The sequence below is a fragment of the Sphaerodactylus townsendi genome, linkage group LG17, assembly GCF_021028975.2.
Source record: "Sphaerodactylus townsendi isolate TG3544 linkage group LG17, MPM_Stown_v2.3, whole genome shotgun sequence".
NCBI classification, from domain to species: domain Eukaryota; kingdom Metazoa; phylum Chordata; class Lepidosauria; order Squamata; family Sphaerodactylidae; genus Sphaerodactylus; species Sphaerodactylus townsendi.
In genome coordinates this window covers 14276424-14291791 of record NC_059441.1, presented here as the reverse complement: position 1 = coordinate 14291791, position 15368 = coordinate 14276424, and the positions used below count along the sequence as shown (strand labels likewise).

The window sequence follows — 15368 nt, the reverse complement described above, 5'->3', positions numbered from 1 at the left end:
ACAGACTCTGGGAGACATCCTAATGAAGCAGAAATCCTTCCTGTTTGGTTATAGCAGTGACTCTCCGCTGGCCTTACCAACCTCCAGGTGCTGCCTGGAAATCTCCCAGAATTATAACTGATCTTCACTCTCCAGAGATTAGCTCCCCCAAAGAAAATGGCTGCTCTGGAAGGCCGTTATACCCTGTGTTTCTCCCCTCCCAAACTCTGCCCTCCCCAGGTTAGTGTGGCTGTGTGGCTCTGGCATGGTTAAGAGCAGATGGGTTCTAATTTGGAGGACTGGGTTTGATTCCCCACTCCTCCGCCTGAGTGGCCGAGGCTTACCTGGTGAACCGGTTGTGTTTCCGCGCTCCTACATTCCTGCTGGGTGACCCTGGGCTAGTCACGGTTCTCTCTGAACTCTCTCATCCCCACCTACCTCACAAGGTGTCTGTTGTGGGGAGAGGAAGGGAAAGGAGCTTGTAGGCCACCTTGAGTCTTCTTACAGGAGAGAAAGTTGGGGGTATAAATCCAAACTCTTCTTCCAAAACCCCAGGTATTTCCCAACCTATAGTTTGGCAACCCTGCCCCAGCAATGCAAATCTAATATGGTTCTGTGGGCTCCCAAGAACATTTGTCCCCGATAGCCAAGAGCGTTGATCCCTTGATCTCTCTGTGATTCACATTTTTCCCCCAGCTCAAAAGCAAGTTTCCTCCTCTGCCCTGCAGATCTACTTCCCTGCCCCGAATCCACGGCTGTGCCATCCGAGACAAACTGTGGCCAAGCTCTGCTTTGCCACAATGACTCGGGGGCGGGGGGGCGGGGAAGGCACGAGGCACACGTCCTTCCGATGCCCCCAACAACGCGCCCTCACGTGAAAAAATTCGTACCCTTCCACATTTCTTTTAGCAAGTAAATTCAGGAGGTGGTGACTTTGGCACTGAATGTGAAGATCATGTTTCAAGGATTTTGTGGGTTTTTTTGGCAAAATAACACACACCTAAAAAAAATATGTTGCCGGATCTGGGGGCGCTTCCTAGCTTGCAGTGATTCAGAACTAGATCAAGGTTTGGCTGCATCAAGCGCTATATGAGAGGGAAAGTATAGTAGCAGAGCAGGAGGAAGAGTAGGAGGGAAAGGGGGTGGTTAGATTCATCGGGGATGGGAAAAGTCAAACCGAGCCCCCTTCCACACACGCAAACGACGCACTTCCAATCCACTTTCACAATTGTTTACAAGTGGCTTTGGCCGTTCCGCCCAGCAAAATCCAGCCGCAAAATGCACCGAAAGCGGATTGAACGCGCATTATTCCGCGTGTGCGGAAGAGGCCTTCGTTCGGCGATGGCGAACCTTTTCAAGACCGAGTGCCCAAATTGCAACCGAAAGCCCAGTTATTTATCGCAAAGGGCCAACCGGGCCATTTAACCTGAATGCTGAGGTTTCGGTTTAGAAAAAAACAACGGTTGGCTCCCTATTCCTCCGCCCCACCCGCTCGAGCAGGGGCCAGCCTGCTCTAGCCTCCAGCAAACCCTGCATGCACCACTCTGTGCCTCTCTAGCATCTCTGCCTCTTCTGCACCACCCCCCCTCTGGAGAAGCCACCTGGAGCACAGGCACCAGGCCCACCAGCCGAGTCCTCTCTGGTCACCACGGTGCGCGCATGTTGTGCTCAATGGCCCAGGCTAGATATGTCTGTGTGTCTGTGTGTGTGTGTGGGGGGGTGATTTTCTGCCCCCCACATGACGAACTCTGTGTGCGCGTGCCCACAGAGAGGGCTCCGAGTGCCACCTCTGGCACCCGTGCCACAGGTTCGCCATCACTGCCTTGGTTAGAACTGTGTCATTTGGTGTCGCAGCTGGAAACAGTTCAAAAAGCAACCACTGGGCCTGCGTGAGGATCTGAACTCGGCTCTCCCACTATTCTGACCGCTGCCCCACATCGGTGACCCATCAGCTAACTCCACCCTACTCGACAGCTGACAACAAGATTTTGTTGGTCTTGAATGGGCCACTGGACTCATTTTTTTGGCTGAATCTGCTCAACCCCTAGAGGAGACCGTATATTCTGAAGAAAGGCAACCAACCACGGGGTAGACCCAAAAGCCAAGGATTCGCCACAAATTGTGCTGTTGACAATGCCACACACAATCCCGGACGGACTCACAAAGCAGCAAAGAGGGAGTCGTGCTGTTTTGTTTCGAGAGGGCTCGAGGTTAGAGAACCACAGCCCCGAGGAGAAACATCCCCCAACTCTGCCGTACAATATTATTTCAGAACCACACCAGCTTTAAAAAAATCAGTTTCTCTAACACGATGGTTAATTCACAATCAGGATGTCCTAAACTCCATGTCTTGCTCAAGGATCTCTGGGAAATCCATACCAGGGAAGAGATCTTGCAAGGAAGATCTGAACCCGCTGCTGCGGCTGCTGGGGTGCCAACTTTGGGTTGGGAAATCCGTGAGATTTTGAGGGCAGGGACTGAGGGGTTTGGTTGGGAAATCTGTGAGATTTTGAGGGCAGGGACTGAGGGGTTGGGTTGGGAAATCCTTGAGATTTTGAGGGCAGGGACTGAGGGGTTGGGTTGGGAAATCTGTGAGATTTTGAGGGCAGGGACTGAGGGGTTGGGTTGGGAAATCTGTGAGATTTTGAGGGCAGGGACTGAGGGGTTGGGTTGGGAAATCCTTGAGATTTTGAGGGCAGGGACTGAGGGGTTGGGTTGGGAAATCTGTGAGAATTTGAGGGCAGGGACTGAAGGGTTGGGTTGGGAAATCCTTGAGATTTTGAGGGCAGGGACTGAGGGGTTGGGTTGGGAAATCCTTGAGATTTTGAGGGCAGGGACTGAGGGGTTGGGTTGGGAAATCTGTGAGATTTTGAGGGCAGGGACTGAGGGGTTGGGTTGGGCTGTGGGAAATCCTGAGCAGGGAATTTCCTGAGGGCAGGGACTGAGGGGTTGGGTTGGGAAATCCTTGAGATTTTGAGGGCAGGGACTGAGGGGTTGGGTTGGGAAATCTGTGAGATTTTGAGGGCAGGGACTGAGGGGTTGGGTTGGGAAATCCTTGAGATTTTGAGGGCAGGGACTGAGGGGTTGGGTTGGGAAATCTGTGAGATTTTGAGGGCAGGGACTGAGGGGTTGGGTTGGGAAATCTGTGAGATTTTGAGGGCAGGGACTGAGGGGTTGGGTTGGGAAATCCTTGAGATTTTGAGGGCAGGGACTGAGGGGTTGGGTTGGGAAATCCTTGAGATTTTGAGGGCAGGGCCGGGACTGAGGGGTGTCGGTTGGCAGTGCTGTGAGATTTTGAGGAGCAGGATCTGAGTGGGGAGGTTGGGTTGCCAGATCAATCCAGAGATTTTGAGTGGGCAGGGACTGAAAGGGTTGGGTTGGGGAAATCTGTGTGAGATTTTGAGGGCAGGGACTGAGGGTTGGGTTTGGGAAATCCTGAGATTTCTGGAGGGCAGAAGGGACTGAGGGGTTGGGTTGGGAAATCCTTGAGATTTTGAGGGCAGGGACTGAAGAAGAGGGTTGGGTTGGGTTAAAAAAATCTGTGAGATTCTTTTGAGGGGGCAGGGACTGAGGGTTGCCAAAATCCCTTGAGATTTTGGAGGGAGGCAGGGGACTGAGGAGGGGTTGGGTTGGGAAATCCCCTTGAGATTTTGGAGGGCAGGGACTGAGGGGGCCGGGTTGTAAATCTGTGAGATTCTTTGAGGGCAGGGACTGAGGCCGTTGGGTTGGGAAATCCTTGAGATTTTGAGGGCAGGGACTGAGGGGTTGGGTTGGGAAATCCTTGAGATTTTGAGGGCAGGGACTGAGGGGTTGGGTTGGGAAATCCGTGAGATTTTGAGGGCAGGGACTGAGGGGGTGGGTTGCAGGAACCGGAAATCCTGCCAGAGATTTTGAGGGCAGGGACTGAGGGGGTTGGGCTGGGAAATCTGCTTGAGATTTGGAGGGCAGGACTGGAGGCTGGGGAAATCCTTGAGATTTTGAGGGCAGGGACTGAGGGGTTGGGTTGGGAAATCTGTGAGATTTTGAGGGCAGGGACTGAGGGGTTGGGTTGGGAAATCCTTGAGATTTTGAGGGCAGGGACTGAGGGGTTGGGTTGGGAAATCCTTGAGATTTTGAGGGCAGGGACTGAGGGGTTGGGTTGGGAAATCTGTGAGATTTTGAGGGCAGGGACTGAGGGGTTGGGTTGGGAAATCTGTGAGATTTTGAGGGGCAGGGACTGAGGGGTTGGGCTGGGAAATCTGTTGAGATTTTTGAGGGCGTGGGGACTGAGGGGGTTGGGTTGGGGAAATCTTTGAGATTTTGGAGTGGCAGGGACTGGAGGGGGTTAGGCTGGGGAAAACCCTTGAGATTTTGGAGTGGCAGGGACTGAGGGGTTGGGCTGGGGAAATCCTTTGAGATTTTGAGGAGCAGGGACTGAGGGGTTGGCTTTGGGAGAAATCTGGCAAGAGATTTTGAGGAGGCAGGGACTGAGGGGGTTGGGTTGGGAAAATCTGTGAGATTTTGAGGGAGGCAGGGGACTGAGGGGCTGGGCTGGGAAATCTGTGAGACGAGGCAGGACCGAGGGGTTGGGCTGGGAAATCCCTGAGATTTTGGAGGGCAGGACTGAGGGGTTGGGTTGGGAAATCCTTGAGATTTTGAGGGCAGGGACTGAGGGGTTGGGTTGGGAAATCCTTGAGATTTTGAGGGCAGGGACTGAGGGGTTGGGTTGGGAAATCTGTGAGATTTTGAGGGCAGGGACTGAGGGGTTGGGTTGGGAAATCCTTGAGATTTTGAGGGCAGGGACTGAGGGGTTGGGTTGGGAAATCTGTGAGATTTTGAGGGCAGGGACTGAGGGGTTGGGTTGGGAAATCTGTGAGATTTTGAGGGCAGGGACTGAGGGGTTGGGTTGGGAAATCCTTGAGATTTTGAGGGCAGGGACTGAGGGGTTGGGTTGGGAAATCCTTGAGATTTTGAGGGCAGGGACTGAGGGGTTGGGTTGGGAAATCTGTGAGATTTTGAGGGCAGGGATTGAGGGGGATGAAGTTCGGGGAGAGGGGAGCTCTCCAAGGTAACCAATTTATTCTGTAACTAATTTATTCGGTGGAACTGATCTCAATAGTCTGAAGATTAGTGGTGATCCCGGGAGATTCCAGTTCTTATTCAGAGAACGGCAGCTAAGGCCGCCAGCCGGAATCAACAGCGCTCGGTTCCTTCGGACTAGTTAGTCGAGGCCCCTAAATTAATTCTTCGCGTGCAGTTAGCAGTTAATAAACAAGCCACCGAGACAACATTTCGCCCGAGTGAGCTAACGCCAACGGCTGCTAGGAGGTCTCCATGCTGTGCGCTTGGCCGGGAAATACAGCTTGTTCCCTGTTTTGCAATTTGCCTTTGCTAGGCCCAGTGAGACCCCAGGTGGTGACCAGCCCCACGCAAGAGGATTCAAAGGCAGAGCCAAACTAATTTTCCAGGCTGCGACATTTGTCATTGTTATTGTCTCACGGGAGTTTATCCTCCCTGCCCCGCTCAATCGCGAAATAAGAAAAAAAGGTCAAGTCTGGTAGCTCCGCACTGTATGAATTCTGTTCTAAAAATCCTCAACCAGCCACACTTGGGAAGAATTGGCCATACGTTTATCTAGATAAGAGGGTTTCCTGCAACCGACACTCCATAGCTCAACAGAAGGTGCTACAGCGATGGAGCTGAGATATTTTAAGAATGCTGTCAACCAAAACCGTCTCTCAAAATCTCACACGGCATGGCCTTTTCAGTGATAGCACCCCAGCCTTATAATATGCTACGCCGATACATTTGTTTTTTATCCCGGAGGGCTTTTTTGAGTCAGTTTTTTGATCTGCACTCATGGACACATTCAGACCAATTGCTGCCAAACGGTCGATACAACGCCTGCTTTCATGGCTGTTACCCTGCGAATGCTTAATGCATTTATTTCCACTGCTCTCAACCAAAATCTTGTCCGATGGAACGGAGCTTCAACTGTTTGCTTAGCAGCCTCGATCTCTGCTAGGCACCTCAAGTGCTGCGTTGTAGCAGAAAGGTGGGATGTAAAATTTTCCCAAGGCAGAAAAGGTAAGGCGGCAAATTTTCCAAAGCCCCAAGAGATTAACAAAGCCACAAGCTCAGCAAAATTACAGTTGACGTAGTTTAAAGACTACATATACCCAACGCAGCGCGACTGTGAGCAATAGACACATGCACAGACTACAACTTCCATGATTCATTCCTTTTAATCCTGATAAAATTAAAAAAGGAGGCCCAGAATAACGGCACCAGGCTTCGTTAAACCACACTAGTCACACAATAGTCTTGCTGTAAACAAACATTTCCCATCCACCCTTATTTCAATCGGTACTTACATCCCGCAGCTCCTTGGCCACGTCCTTAAGTTCCTGCAGGATTCCTTCCAGCTGCCCGATCACCATTTTCATGCGCCCCCTGATGCGCTCCCTCTCGCTGATGTTGCCCTTAGTAGCGTTGTCAGTGGGCTGCCTATCCTGCAAGCTCCGGGAGTTCATCCTTCACAGGATGCCAGGGCAGTGGGGCTGAGTGGCAGGGAGCATTCTGCTTTCGCCCAGCCTGGCTTTGCCTCCACGGAACCCCTCTCAGCTGGGGAGATCTCCACATCTTAACGCCCCCCCTGCTCCAGAAAACCTGAGCCGCACACCCACTTGCCAGCTTTTGATCTCTTTGCCCGCCCCGCACCTCTGCCCTAGCCGGATCGGGCACAGAAAGCAGGAGCAATCGGCGAGGGATTCGAATCCAGAACCAATTCGGTCAAAAGACCCACGTCTTTTGCAAAGCAGCACAAACTCTTACGGGGGGGGGGGGTTCAGAGCACACAGACCACCATCTCACAGCAAGGCTGGTAACGAATGACGGCCACAACCGACCAGCCCACAGGGTTTAAGGGTGATTTGCGTTCCACCAGCCGACAGGGTTTAAGGGTGATTTGCGTTCCGCCAGTCGACAGGGTTTAAGGGTGATCTGCATTCCGCAAGGCCTGCTCTGAAATGCCCAGGCATCTAGGTAAAGTGCAGGGGGAAACCAGTCCACGCCACGTTAGCTATTCCAACACAGAGGGCATCGCCGCGGGTTCTCTGCCACCATCGTCAACGTCCCTCCGAAGAAAAGAAATTCCTGCAGATCCTGGATCTGTGTGTCTTGGGTTGGGGGCCGGGGGGGGGGGGGGGGTGTTGCCTCTTCACTGCCTTCCCCACACTTCTTCCGCATAGGAATGCCCCCTGGGACCGGACGGCTCCAGCACCAATTTGACCATCTGGTTATGCAAGGCGGCTGGACCGGTCCAAGCTGGGAGGTGTGTTGCCGGGGGAGAAACAGCCTTCCGGCCACCGCCGCTGTGGCTCGAAGCACAAACTGGGGAAAGGGGAGGGGGCATCCGACAAGATGCTGGAAGCGCTTAAGAAATCCACACCGTCTCCTGCACAGAAAGAGAGGAAGGAAAATGAACCCTGTGCCATTGGGAGCGTCCCATTAGAAATCCCCCCCCCCCGCCACATTGCTTTACTTCTAACTGAGCCGGGCATCCCTTGGGGGGGGGGGCATCTGTTCCCTTTGGAGACCACCCCGTTCTTGGCAACCGGAGACACCCCCCCAGCAGGGTTTTGCCCCAAAACCGTGCCAACCATGCCCCGCTCACAAACACCCGCACACAATGCGTTGGCATTTGCCAACCTCCAATCCCCCCCTCGCTAAATAGAAACTTCAGTCCCTTCCCACAGTACATGCCAGTCGTCTTTGGGCCCTGGGGTGGCAGTGCCAAGCCCGCAAGGACTCGATTCGGGGTCTTCCCCCTACCACAGCTTGCTCCTGATCTACCCAGAAGTCTCAGAAGAGCCAACTTACTCGCAGAGGAGCGCCTCGGGTCCCCCTTCTGCCCACAGGGTGCTCCGACCCGGAGACTTGGGTGCCCGTCCTCCTGCGCCTCAGGGCACCGCCGGCAGATCCTCGGCTCCTCTCCCCCCACTCATCTCTGGGGCTGGGTGAGTCCAGACGTGGGTGGCCAGCCATGGGGGCAATTCAGCGCCAAGTCGAACCGCGGGCACTGCCCCCTAAGTCGTCGCAGGCGGCATCTGGGAGGCTCGTCCTTCTGGGTTCCTTGGAAGGGTGGGGGCGCGCAAGGAGGGGAGCGGGCGCCAGCGGAGAGCCCCCCCTGCCTCCTTCAGCCGCCAGTGGGGGGGAGACGGCTCAGTTCAGCACTCCCCACTCGTCTTCCCTCTGCAGAGCAAGATGAGGCTGCACCCCCGGCGCTGGTCCACAGGTGCCATGGCTGGTGCCGCCAGGGGTGGAGGAGGACACGGCCAGGGTCCTATCCCCCCCGACCCTCTCTCCTCCGGGTCAGCTGCTGCCCAAGTCGACGCTGGAGCCGGGCGCAAGGACGCGCCACGGGACCCATGGGGGTGGGTGGGGGTGGGCTCACATCTTGGCGCCCGCCCCCCCGTCCAGGGCAGCCGGAGAGGGCGAGAGGAGGCAGCCCCCGTCTCCCGTCCGCCCCACTCTCTCTCCCCCCCCCCCCCAGTTGTGCCTTGCCTGGGATCGGAGCGCCAGGCGAGGGGGGAGCTCCGGATCGGGCGCCCTTTCCTCTCCCGGAGCTGCTGGGTGGCTCAGCAGGGAGGGGGGGGGCGCGCGGGGGCGCGCTCGGCGGGGGGAGCTGGCGGGGTGCGCACCCGCGCGCGCTCCCCAACACCGGGGCGCGCCTGCAGGAGCCCGCGGAGAGGAGGAGGAGGAAGAGGAGGAGGCGCCCGCGCCGACTGCCAGCCCCGCAGGCGACGGCAAGGCTGAGAGATGCGGGGCTGCAGCGCCGGGCCGGGAAAGGGGGGGTGGGAGGGGCTTGGCCGAGGCGGGAGGGGGGATTTAAAGGGGCCGAGCTCGCTCCTCCGGGCACCCCACCTGCTGGCTGCCGGCGGCGAAGAGTCGCGTCTTGGGGACAGCGCCACTATTAATTATGATTAATCCTGCCTCTGAAATGCAAAAAAACCCTGTCACCTCCCCTTCCCTCCCCCCTACGAGGTGCTCAGAGCACCGGGTATATTCCTCCATTCCCCCCCCCACACACACAACAGCCTTGAGAGGTAGGCTAGGCTTAGAAGGGGAGCCTGTTCCCATTTGGCACCCCAACAGCCTTGAGAGGTAGGCTAAGCTTAGAATGGGAGCCTGTTCCCATTTGGCACCCACAACAACCTTGAGAGGTAGACTGGGCTTAGAAGGGGAGCCTGTTCCCATTTGGCGCCCACAGCAGCCTTGAGAGGTAGGCTAGGCTTAGAAGGGGAGCCTGTTCCCATTTGGCACCCACAACAGCCTTGAGAGGTAGGCTAGGCTTAGAAGGGGTGCCTGTTCCCATTTGGTGCCCACAACAGCCTTGAGAGGTAGGCTAGGCTTAGAAGGGGAGCCTCTTCGTATCTGGTGTTCACCACCACCTTGAGAGGTAGACTGGGCTTAGAAGGGGAGGGGCCACACCTGTTCCCCATTTTGGCAACCCACAACAGCTCTTGAGGAGAGGTAGGCTAGGCTTAGAAGGGGTGCCTGTTCCCATTTGGCGCCCACAGCAGCCTTGAGAGGTAGGCTAGGCTTAGAAGGGGAGCCTGTTCCCATTTGGCACCCACAACAGCCTTGAGAGGTAGGCTAGGCTTAGAAGGGGAGCCTGTTCCCATTTGGCGCCCACAGCAGCCTTGAGAGGTAGGCTAGGCTTAGAAGGGGAGCCTGTTCCCATTTGGCACCCACAACAGCCTTGAGAGGTAGGCTAGGCTTAGAAGGGGTGCCTGTTCCCATTTGGCACCCCGGCTGCACAACAACCCTTGAGAGGTAGACTGGGCTTAGAAGGAGCCTGTTCCCATTTGAAGCCTACCACAGCAAGCCTTGGAGAGTGTAGGGCTAAGGGCTTAGAAGGGGAGCCTGTTCCCATTTGGCACCCACAACAGCCTTGAGAGGTAGGCTAGGCTTAGAAGGGGTGCCTGTTCCCATTTGGTGCCCACAACAGCCTTGAGAGGTAGGCTAGGCTTAGAAGGGGAGCCTCTTCGTATCTGGTGTTCACCACCACCTTGAGAGGTAGACTGGGCTTAGAAGGGGAGCCTGTTCCCATTTGGCACCCACAACAGCCTTGAGAGGTAGGCTAGGCTTAGAATGGGAGCCTGTTCCCATTTGGCACCCACAACAGCCTTGAGAGGTAGGCTAGGCTTAGAAGGGGTGCCTGTTCCCATTTGGCACCCACAACAGCCTTGAGAGGTAGGCTAGGCTGAGAATGGGAGCCTGTTCCTATTTGGCACCCACAACAGCCTTGAGAGGTAGGCTAGGCTTAGAATGGGAGCCTGTTCCCATTTGGCACCCACAACAACCTTGAGAGGTAGACTGGGCTTAGAAGGGGAGCCTGTTCCCATTTGGCGCCCACAGCAGCCTGAGGAGGAGTGTAGGCTTAGGGCTTAGAAGGGGAGCCTGTTCCCATTTGGCACCCACAACAGCCTTGAGAGGTAGGCTAGGCTTAGAAGGGGTGCCTGTTCCCATTTGGTGCCCACAACAGCCTTGAGAGGTAGGCTAGGCTTAGAAGGGGAGCCTCTTCGTATCTGGTGTTCACCACCACCTTGAGAGGTAGACTGGGCTTAGAAGGGGAGCCTGTTCCCATTTGGCACCCACAACAGCCTTGAGAGGTAGGCTAGGCTTAGAATGGGAGCCTGTTCCCATTTGGCACCCACAACAGCCTTGAGAGGTAGGCTAGGCTTAGAAGGGGTGCCTGTTCCCATTTGGCACCCACAACAGCCTTGAGAGGTAGGCTAGGCTGAGAATGGGAGCCTGTTCCTATTTGGCACCCACAACAGCCTTGAGAGGTAGGCTAGGCTTAGAATGGGAGCCTGTTCCCATTTGGCACCCACAACAACCTTGAGAGGTAGGCTAGGCTTAGAAGGGGTGCCTGGCCAGTGGCCCCCTTTGGTTACCGTGAGGGTAATGAATGGGAAGCGTTTATGTTTCCTGATCTGGACGGCCCAGGCTAGCTGGCAGGGAAAGGGTTAAGCACCCCCTCCTGCCCGTCACCTAGAATATGTCAAGCGGACCTTGTCAGGGGCTGCTATTCATTAGCATCAGGAGCTGCCTGGTTTGTTTCAGAGCCTGCCTCGGTGTGTCCTGAGCAACCAAATGGCCCTGAGCACCACGACGGAATATGGGTGACATGTTTTGCTGACGTGCCACAATATTTTGCAAGTTCCCTGTAATTGTCTCTTTCTGGCTGTCACTCCGCAGTAGCTTCAGCCGCAAAAAAGCCCAGACTTCAGCTCCGGCAGTCTTACGGAAAGCTTTCTCCAGTGCCTTGCAAAAAAAAACCCCTGGGGAGCTCCATATAATGCTGCGAGGATCCCCAGAAACAAAAGAGAAAAAAATCCCCATATAATATGTGGATGGAATTAGTTGGGGACATATTCTGTTAAATCCTAACCTGCGTGGCACAGGCTAACCTGATTTTGTCAAATCTCAGAAGCTAAGCAGGGTTAGTCCTGGTTAATATTTGGATGGGAGACCACCAGGAAGTTGGCTTGGTGCACCAAAGCAGCAATGACAAACCATCTTTGCACATCTATTGACATCCACTGGATGACCTAAGCTAGCTGATCTCTCAGATCTCAGAAGCTAACCAGGGTTAGCCCTGGTTAGTATTTGGATGGGAGACCACCAAGGAAGTTGGTTTGATGCACCAAAGCAGCAATGACAAACCACCTTGGCACATCTGTTGACTTTCACTGGATGGCCTAAGCTAGCTAACCTCTCAGATCTCAGAAGCTAAGCAGGGTGAGCCCTGCTTAGTATTTGGATGGGAGACTACCAAGGAACTTGGTTTGCTGTGCCAAGGCAGCAACGACAAACCACCTTAGAGCACTTCATACACACACATGCTAATCATGGCAAGACGTGTTTGTGAACAAAGCTGTGGAAACCTCAAGTTTATATATTGCTTATTATTGCACAAACTGTCGCTGTTAGTTCCACTGTACAGGGAGGTGAGGAAAGGCTTCTTTGGGGACCCCAAACACGAGCACATAAAGCTCCTTAGACTAAATCAGAACACTGCTTTGTCAAGGTGAAAATGGCATTCACAGGTTGAGGTCTTTCACAACACCCGCTGCCTCGTCCTTTGAACTGGGGAGATCAAGGATCACATAATCTACAGAAAGAGGTCATGGAGATGTCGGGAATTGAACCCGGGACCTTTGGCTTGGCACACAAATGCTCTACCAGTGAGCCCCCCCGTTCCTTCCCAAGTCGTTGCCTCTCAGACTCAACCCTCTTCTGCATGGGCCCAGGGTGCTGCCACTACCTGTGAGAATAATCTCGGACGCTAGCACTGCCCACCAGTGATTGAGAGGGGGGGTGCAGCACAGTGAATGTATTTAATCCTCATGGCACAGGTGCCAGAGGTGGCACTCAGAGCCCTCTCTGTGGGCACGCGTGCACAGAGTTCGTCATGTGATAATAGTGCAGTTATTTCAGGGAGATTATTAGCATTAAACCTAAGACCTAGGCTCATTCCGCACATGCAGAATAATGCACTTTCCAACTGCTTTCAGTGCTCTTTGAAGCTGTGCGGAATAGCAAAATCCACTTGCAAACAGTTGTGAATGTGGTTTGAAAACGCATTATTTTGCATGTGTGGAAGGGGCCCTAGTTTTGGGGAAGCAGTGTAGGTAACCCTGTTAAGCGCTGTTAAACCCTACTGATATTCATGGAAAGAACTAAAGCGCGATCCTTTACCTGGGAGTAAGCTCGGTTGCTGGCAATGGGGCTTGCTTCTGAGTAAACCCTCCTAGGGTCGTGATTCACCCGTTCGAAGCATTGCACAGTTGCTTCAAAGCAAAGCCACCGACTACCACCACGCTTACTCCTGAGTAATGCGTGCCTTGGAGCCAACCGTTTTTTCTGTAATAAAACCTCAGTATTCAGGTTAAATTGCCGTGTTGGCGCTTTGCGATAAATAAGTGGGTGTTGGGTTGCAGTTTGGGCACTCAGTCTCGAAAAGGTTCGCCATCACTGGGGCATTTGATTGATTGATTGATTGATTGATTGATTGATTGATTGATTGATTGATTGATTGATTGATTGATTGAATTTGTGGACCGCCCCATCCCCGGGGTCCTCTGGGTGGTGCACAACAATATTCATTACAATCAGTAAAGTTATTAAACCAATAAAATCTATTAAAATCTATTAAAAGCAGCGGTCAGTACAGAGATATCAGGCGCCCCCAAACCCAATTTAATTAGAGGCCTCCCTAAGGAAAGGGAACGGCCGGACTCCCCTCTAAGAGGGTAGCATATGGTGGTAATCGAATATAGATTCGATGGTAGCATAACAGGGTCCGCCCAACCCCTAGGCAAACCGAGGCCGTTGCCTAAAACGCCTGATTTTAAGGGGCACCAACAGGTTGGTGCTTCTGCCGCCCTGAACTAGTTTCATAACTGATAGAACAAGGAGGGGTTTGGAAGAGCCTGTTTACTTCTATTTCTGCATTTGCTGACGATCCAATCTAAGTTCTAGCCCCAGCCCGGAATCTGTTAACGCACAACCGGCATTATTAAGTTGCTTTCCCCTTGTAGTGTTTTAGCACTGGGGGGTAGATTTCATCTTTATTATTCCGCCATGTAGGCTGAGGACTCAGGATAGGGGGGGGCCGAAGGAGCGTCTGATGGATTAATCACCCCGAATTGTTATGAGAGGTGCATTTTTACGGCTCTTGCTGCCTCTCCGGTGCTTTCTCTCTATCTTTCCCTCCATGTTTATTTATGATTTTTTGCGAGAAACTGATTCATTGGATATTTGCCGCTTGCAGGAACAAAGTGTTTCCAGTGATAAGTTACTCCGGCTCCTTTTCGGTTTGGAGACTTTGTATTCATTGCCAGGTGGAGAATTGGGGATATTTTAGGGATGGCGGAGCCGACCAGCGAGAAAAACAGCTGCATCTGAAAAGGAAAGAAAAGGACATTAATTAGCTCTAATTTCCACAATCCCACCTGTTCATATTTTTACGGTTGTTTCTTGACTTGACCTATATATATCCTTCTAGGGGTGGGATGAGCTGATTTTGTAGCCGCGAGTGGTCGATTTACTCCACTTTCCCCGGATCTGGAATACCAGTGTAACTAAGAGAATGTCTACAATTATTTGTGGAACTGGATTGTGCGCACTCCGTTGCAACTCTCAGTCCCTTCGTTTGTGTTTCCTTCCCCTCCCTCCCATTTTCCCCTGGGAACTAACACTACAAAAAGCCGTATTGATGCCACCTTGCTCACAATTATATCAAGAATCTTTTTGGGAGTGTTCTGGTTGAGAACAGCTTTGGGGCCAGGGACCAACCAGGAAGTTGTTGTTTGCCGAGCAGCATTTTAATTGATGTGCTCATGTACTTCTGCTGATTGGTTATACGCCATCTAACTCGATTCTTTTTGTATGGTGTTTTATTGGGGGGGAAAAGAAAACAAAGTGATGCTGGTCTAGTCTCATGATTGCATCAAGATTATTTTTGTGTAGTGTTTAACTGATGTGCTTATATACTTATTGGTTATACACTAGTGATGGCGAACCGTTTTGAGACTGAGTGCCCAAATTGCAACCCAAAACCCACTGATTTATTGTGAAGTGCCAACATGACAATTTAACCTGAATACTGAGGTTTTAATTTAGAAAAAACAGTTTGCTCCAGGGCACGCGTTACTTGGGAGTAAGCTTGGTGACGCAACCGCGCAACACTTTGAATGGGTGAATCACGACCCTAGGAGGGTTTACTCAGAAGCAAAGCCAGTCTAGTTGTGTGTGTGTGTGTGTGGGGGGTGATTTTCTGCTCCCCCTAAATGACGAACTCTGTGCTCGCATGCCCACAGAGAGTGCTCTGAGTGCCACGCCTGGCACGTGTGCCATAGGTTCGCCACCACTGTTATACACCATGCAATCCAATTTTTGTGTTTTTTTTTTGAAAAGACAAGAAATGTTTGTCTGGGCTTTTGACTGCATCAAGATTATTTTTGTGTAGTGTTTTATTAGAAGTTGCTTTCCTCTTGTGTAGTGCAGTGTTTTATTGATGTGCTCCTGCCTATTAGTTATACACCATGCAGCTCAATACTTTGGGTGGTGTTTTATTGAAAAAAAAAATGCTAGTCTGGTCTTGTGGCTGCATCAAGATTATTTTTTGTGTAGTGTTTAACTGGTGTGCTTCTGTGCTCCTGTCTATTGGTCATAGGCCATGCAACTTGAGTCTTTGTGTAGCATTTTATTAGAAAAGAGAAGAAAAGCAGTTCTGTTCCAATGATTGTGTCAAGATTGTTTTTGTGTGGTGTTTTATCGGTGTGCTAACATGCTGTTGCTTTATTGGTTGTACATTATACAAACCTATTAGTTTGGGT

At 52.7% G+C, this 15368-nt stretch overlaps 1 protein-coding gene across 1 annotated transcript in view; it reads right to left on the bottom strand.

The window, feature by feature from the left end:
• The window catches only part of INSYN1 (inhibitory synaptic factor 1), a 94292-nt gene extending 85529 nt beyond the window's left edge, over positions 1-8763 (bottom strand). The window contains exons 1-2 of the mRNA XM_048482152.1: positions 7840-8763; positions 6333-7414 (exon numbers count right to left, since the gene is read on the bottom strand). Coding sequence (XP_048338109.1) covers positions 6333-6491 — 159 coding nt within the window. The 5' untranslated portion in view covers positions 6492-7414; positions 7840-8763. The remainder of the gene's footprint in view (positions 1-6332; positions 7415-7839) is intronic.
• Positions 8764-15368: the final 6605 nt, after the last annotated feature.